Source organism: Protopterus annectens, chromosome 6.part0 (assembly GCF_019279795.1).
Source record: "Protopterus annectens isolate FY-2018-M chromosome 6.part0, PAN1.0, whole genome shotgun sequence".
In the NCBI taxonomy this organism is placed as follows: Eukaryota; Metazoa; Chordata; order Ceratodontiformes; family Protopteridae; genus Protopterus; species Protopterus annectens.
The window spans coordinates 1,995,301,956-1,995,309,291 of NC_056737.1; the positions used below are offsets into that span (position 1 = coordinate 1,995,301,956).

The 7,336-nt window shown below is 34.8% G+C and overlaps 1 protein-coding gene across 1 annotated transcript in view; it reads left to right on the plus strand.

The window, feature by feature from the left end:
• Positions 1 to 6,716, plus strand: part of PDE11A (phosphodiesterase 11A) — a 3,012,459-nt gene extending 3,005,743 nt beyond the window's left edge. The window contains exon 20 of the mRNA XM_044075310.1: positions 3,730 to 6,716. Within this exon, the coding sequence (XP_043931245.1) occupies positions 3,730 to 3,897 (168 nt within the window). The 3' untranslated portion in view covers positions 3,898 to 6,716. The remainder of the gene's footprint in view (positions 1 to 3,729) is intronic.
• Positions 6,717 to 7,336: the final 620 nt, after the last annotated feature.

The following is a 7,336-nucleotide window of genomic DNA, read 5'->3' on the forward strand; positions in this document are numbered from 1 at the left end:
TGTTTTATGACTTCCAGGAGCTGCAGCAGATCTTACCAAGGCTCTGTGTGTGTGTGTATTATTGACACATATGTGCTAAATCCTGGCAGCTTCTAGCCAAGGGGGGGGTAGCATGGGAACCAGAAGTCAGATGACCAGATGTATGTGATGTCATTCTGTAATTTAAGACAAAAATGCTATTTAATACTGGATGAGACTGAAGTCTCATTGCAGTCTGTTTTTGTAACCTGACAAGGAAGGACCCCTCACCTACTTCAGCTTGCCTTGCTCTAGTAAGTGAACCAGGAAATAGTAATTCTTTAGATCAGTCAGGAAAATATAGTGAGATTAGTTAAGTACTGTTTTTCTGCATCTGTGGGAATCTGTTCATCTGTGCTATTTTAGTATTTCCTGTGATTGAAACTCTGGTGTTTACTGTAAATGGATATTTCGTTTTTTCATGTTCTTTTCTTATTTATTACTAAATATATTTAAACTTTTCATTTTGGCTGGTCTTTTAGAGAATATTTTAATCTCTGAGAGTACTTATATATATATATATATATATATATATATATATATATATATATATATATATATATATACATATATATATATTTGGCTCTGGCCGCTCCTGAAAGCCTTGCTGTTGGTCTAACTACCATTTGTATTAATATTCATTTCACTTAGTATAATTGGACACTCTTGCAAGATCCTTAGAGTAGCTGACTTTGGGGTGTCAAGTCTACCTTATAGTCTTAGCAGAAGGGGGCATAGTTAATAAATCTGTGCCAGCCTTTCCCAGGTGTGTGTGTGTGTGTGTGTGTGTGTGTGTGTGTGTGTGTGTGTGTGTGTGTGTGTGTGTGTGTGTGTGTGTGTGTGTGTGTGTGTGTGTGTGTGTGTGTGTGTGTGTGTGTGTGTGTGTGTGTGTGTGTGTGTGTGTGTGTGTGTGAAAATCAAATCTCAAAGAGTGCGTGTGTCAGCTGTTTGGAGCAAGGACATGAAGCACTCGTTTCACAGAGAGGGTTCTGGAGAACTTGGCTTGGACACTCGGCTGAGGTCTCAACTCTATAGCTGTGCCAGTGAGGAGTCTTACTGGGGACCTGCAGGGAGACAGATAGAGAAAACCAGACTCTGAACTGAGTGTGTTCCCTGTGTGCTCTTAAGGGAAAATGTGTTTGATGCAGACAGCTGCACCTGGAAATACTGGGTGTATCCATTTTTGTTCAAGTGAATGTCCCTTTCCAGTGCCAGTGGTGAAGATTCAGGCTTCTTGATTGCTGGCCCAGAGGGGGACATAACAAAAGGTATAAAAGAAGAAAATATATGTAATGGGGTGGTTACATGTATAAGGAAAGAGTTGAATGAAAAGATATAAAAATGGAAGACAACAGTGCTGGCAAATATAGATTAGAAAATGTTTATGAAAATAATGCAAAACAGATTCAGAAAGTATTGGATAAAATTTTAGAACTTTTGTTTTTTGTAAAAGGAAGAAACGTGAAAGATGTAATGGTAAAATAAATGGTAGATCTAATTTTTAAATAAAACAAGGAAATAAGATTTGTAATATGTGATATTGCAAAAACATTTGACGGGGTGAGCCACGAGGCACTGTGGATGATATAAATTCTTATGGGACTGGGAAAAAAGTAGTAAATGTAATAAGAAGGTGTTATAAAAATTCCTGAGTGAAAGTCAATTGCAAATGGATGAGTAGCAAAATAAGAACTAGTAAGAGTTAAACAAGGATATCCCTTGAGTATGTGTCTTCTTGTATTGTTGTTTATTGCAATAATACAAACATGCACTTGCAGAATGACAGAAAGAGAGAAGTAAAATGGAAGATGGAGACTGGAACTCTATGTGTCCGTCATATGCAGATACTTTTATTATTGTGGCTAAAACAATTTTGGATGAGTGAGATTGTGGTAAGGACTGAAAATTTGTTAAAAAAACTTTGTCACATTTAGACAAATTTAAGAGTAAGAAGTTTGATGAAATTAACTGAATGAATGGGATATACCATACCAAAAAACAAATAAGTGTATTAAAAGTGAAATTTGGACAGCATGAAAGTACAATAGGATAACTGAGAGAAATAAAAAAAATTTAAAAGTTATTGGCTCAGTGGAAAAAGTTTTTATGTTTCATCTACAGAAAAGGTATGTACATGTTAAATGCCACAATATCAAACTTCTGTTTGACTAAGTATTAGGGTATAACAGCCCTGTGTTTCTAATGCTTAGTTAAACACTCTGCTTGTGCTGTGCTGACGAGGTCATAACAAGGCTGCAATATGCATATCCACAGATAGTGGGGTTTGGCTTTATTGGCCTGAAACTGTCCATTAAATTGACAAAACAAGTCATGGGCATTCAGAATTGCCAATTAGCTGAAACACCTGATGTTCATAAGGATCATGTTCATATATTCCATGTGCCTCTGATACAAGAGGTTTGGGAGGTCACTTAGTGGAACTTCTAGCTTTGCTGGAGTTTTCATTTTGTTTTTACTGATTGTTTTTTCAGTGACCTTCTCACTCATTGTTTTAGTCCTTTGTGATGAGGAATATGAGTACATATCACAGAATTAGATAGTAACAAATCAAAGGTCATCAGAGTAAATTCTATTAGTTATTTTTGATAAAACATCCCACGAGTTCTTATATAAATAACCAAATTTATACAGTATCCCCTTAATGCTCTGGCCAATATACTTAGCCAGAGGGAACATGATAGATGCCTTTGCATCCACAATGGGACGTAAGGGGAGTTGTTTAAGTCCTTATGGAATTTTGGGATACCAAATATGTTGGGTATCTTAGGGCAGAGGACTTTCAAAAAATTAGATTCATCAAGAGAAATCTCCTGGTTCAACATGTCATCTAAAATCAAATGTATATTTTTATGAGCTATGTTTAAGCTATATTTAACTCATACCTTTAAATTTATGTATGTGTCAGTGTATAATAAAGAGAACATTTTGCTAACATAATCGTTTGAGTTTATCACAACTATCCTCCCACCTTTGTCAGGTTTCATCACTCTTATATTTTTGTCAATACTAATGCTACTCAGTATTTCTTCCCATTTCCTTTTAAAAAAGATCAAAATTCTTCAAAAGATGATGGTGAACTTGATCTCCAGTGCTTAATGATACTTTTCCTTGCACTGCCAAAATGGTCCAAAGCAGATAGAGATTCTCATTATACAACTTGTGATTGCCACTTATATAAAATAAAGCTAAAACCTAGTTAAACGAAAAAGAATCAAACTATAAAGCTTTCATGAAATCTTCTGTGGAATTCCAAAAATGGTTCAAAGACGGACAGCAAAAATATATGTATCTAATCTGCATTGCAAATGTTGGTACACCTCCAACATGAACATGGATATTTTTGACACAAGCAATGTGGCTTTCACAGGCATTATGGTGTGTTTGTGTGTGTGTGTGTGTGTGTGTGTGTGTGTGTGTGTGTGTGTGTGCGTGTTTGTATTTATATGTTTTTATATATACATACATATATATATATATATATATATATATATATATTATATTATATATATATATATATATACACACACACACACACACACACACACACACACACACACACATACAGACACACGCATGCACGCACACACGCACACACACACACACACACACACACACACACACACACACACACACACACACACACAGCTTTAGTCTCTTATTATTGACATTATGTTTCTTCTTCCTTACTAGGCATTATCGAAGATTAATACCAAGCTTCAAGTCATGGTAGATTCTGTTGCAGCAAACCGTGCTAAATGGGAAGAACTCCATCAGAAACAGATGAAATCTCAGGGGAACACTGCTTCAGCCAAAGCTACCACCACTAACAATCAAGTATCACTGGAAGATATTAGCTAGGTCTGTAGGTATCAACACCATGTAGATGTCATTACTGATTGAAACAATGTTGTTGAGGTCAGCCAATGAAAATGTTTCACAAAGGTTATTTCAGCAGAATAAGAGGTGTTGCTGTTGGACACAGGGCTGCTGTTTTGCCTTGAAAATGATTTGGAGCCTGAACAGAAGGCCAAATGGAATGATTAGAAACTTAGTGAGCTCTCACTCTTTAAGATGGTATAGAAAGTACAGTGGTAGCCAGTGCAACCAGTTCTCTTTCAGCTGCAACAGAACAGCTGTTCTGTTATGATGTGCTAAGCTCTGTGAGACTTGGTATGCTGCCTTCTTTTCAGTAGCTACACTGGCTTTAGTGTATAATCAGGCAGTAGACTTCAAAGTCATCAGAGAATGCTCAGGCAGGTAGCAAAATACAGAGCAACAGTCATCTTGAATTGTTAATTGTATGCATCTACTAATTGCTAAATGTATGTCATGGGTTACTTACTGCCTGCTTTTTTATTATGCTCTGTCAAACTCTGTTTTGGGCTTGAATGTTTTGAAAATGTATCACTTTTGTATTTTACAGCTATATTTTTGATGTAATAATGCCATACTGCTTAAAACTTTACAGTCACCTTCTACAGAAAAAGCTGACACAAGAAGTACTTTTCATTACAACTACAATGCTTTATGTAAATTGTCAAAACTGGTGTTTTCCTTTGTTCTGTTTTTCTTTTTTGCTAATAAAGATTTTTATAACAAAGGTTTCCTCTACTGGCAGAACAGACTAAAGGAAGAATATTACTAAAAAAATGGGAGTTGACTTATTGCTGAACTAAAATCAAATGGCAGTGAGAAACTTTTGCATATGCACATCTGTACTTAATCTTGGGTCTAAATTCCCAGGAAATATTTAGACTTGCTAGTGTTCAGTTTCTATAAAACAAGCTGCAGCTATTGCTTGCTAAACAAGTTACATTTATTGCTGTTTATAATGCAATTGTAAGCAATTAATTTTTTTGGTGGGGGGGGGGTTACCTTTTGTTTCAGTGTTTATGTTCTAGCACTCAGATGACACATTCTTACAGCTCATGAGAACTGGGCCGTATAAAACAACATTTCCTGTAAATAAAGAAAACAATAATTTTGTATTTTTTCAGTGAAATTATATTTTGCCATTAGGTACGGCTGAAGTGAAATATTACACATTATAGTTGCATGGTTCTAACACATCTGAAGCTGTTTTGATTTAATCATAATACATCTTGAAAACTTAGAATAATAATTACTAAAAAAGTATAAGAGTGTGGGAAACTACTATTCCAGAAATAGCATAGATAAGACTGTGCATGATGGATTTGCTGAACTATTGACTTTGTTTGCTTAAAATGTCTAGATTAGTTCTTAAGAGAAGAAAACACAGCTACCTCACCATTTAATGAGGCTATATTTAAGCTGAACATTTACAGAATTAACATTTAACCTTTCCTTTACAAACATTTAAATATAAATGTTTTCCATGGTAAAATATTCCACTAAAAAGCAAATCTTATACTGTGGAAGCATGTTCACATATTACTTCTTACTGAAACAATGGTCCAGATAGTGCAAAAAGGACAATTTATGGTAGCTATAGTTCTGTAGAAAATGTTTCCATCCATGTTACAACAATGTTCTTTTGTTCTATTCAGTGAATGAAACACTAGGCTAAATATAAAGGAATGGCTGTCCAATTAAAGATTTTCAGTTGTGCAGTTTTGCCATTTAATTTATTGCAGCTAATTGAAAATATCCCAGGACTGAACTTTTTTTTGCCATACTATATAAAGAAGGAAGGACTGACAGAAAAACATGAATTTAAGAATTATAAACCCAGAACCAGAATCATAATGGCACCAAAAAAACATTATTAACATTAATTTCAATGGATAAAACAAATTAACAACAAAACAACAGTAATGCATTAGGCAGGGAGTAATATATGAATAACATGGTCTCTACCCATGGAACTTGACCTAAGTAACATAAGCACATGCCCATGTGCAACTTACATAGGGCTAACCTTTCTTTCTCTGTTTTCTTCCCGAGTTAGCTTATTAAACTCACTAGGAAAAAGCTTATTTTTGTTTGGCGGGGGGGGGGGGGCACTGTCTGGTCACATAGTTGGCAAATGAAGATTGATGAAATCAAAACGTGGCATAGAGGAAGAAGCAGGAGAAAAGACGAAGAGAAGTAAGCTGCAGCACAAGTAACTACTACAGTTGTGTTAGTTTCCATGCAGTGTTTACTGGGTCAAATTTTAACTAGCATTCATTGCCTGGTACCTGTATTAACCTCCCATCAAAATCCACAGTATCTATTCAGAATTCTCACTCTCTGTTTTTCCACCAGTCTTTTAACTCAGCTAATCATCACCATCACTATTGTCATTCTCATCATCATCATCTTTCTCGACTTTTATAGAATTTTATACACTTAACATTGCCACATCATTCTGTTGAGGCCTAAGTCAGTTTATTATTCACAACATGCCAAGCTGATTCCTCTTTTATAACCTTTTCTGAGTACTTATTTTCAAGATAATTAAAAATGATAAAATATTTGAAATGTGATACAAATTATGAAGTATCTGACACAAACATAAAAAACAGAAAGGACAGAAATGCAAATAAGACATATGAGAAGGAGGAGACAGGAGAGATGCTGAATAATTATTTGAGGGAGAATTAAATGGCGGAAGTCACAACAATACCAAATTAATATTTATTCTCTATTGTTTTAAACAAAAAACATCTTTATTAAATTATCACATATGACATAGACAATCATACATTTATATAAATGAAAACAAACCATATTGACATAATTTTAGTTGTAAACATTGTACATCACTTATAATCTATCCAGTCATTGTCAGTCAAACATTACATAGGTCATTCAAATCCTGTCTTCTTTTAAACCTCATTCATCTTCTGCATGTATTGCTCATGGTATAGTTTTGACTTGGAGAGGCAGAAAGATTCAGGTCTAAAGTACTGATGCCTTCATACCTGATCCATTGTGTGGAAAAAATATATCAGTGATTCCTGCTATGGTACTCAACATCTGCTCACTAATATCTTTTTATAACAATGTGATATGTTCACATCTGTACGTTTTTATCTACAAGAAAAGATTCATCATGAATGGTTGGGATCACTTGGAGATGCTGCTGCTACTAGTGTACATGTGTACAAGGGGTAGAAATACCTTATTATGGCTCAATAATTTTCATTTGCAGTCACATGGAAGAATGTAAACAATGAATGCTAGCCATATTAGTTAACCAATAAAAATGAATGTCTGTTTTCAACAACAGTGTTCTGCTAAAATAAATATACTTTACAATCAGGTTAATGAAACCTACTCTCTTAATTTTTAAATAAGAAACAGTTTTAGCGTGAGGGATGCTGAGCCTCTA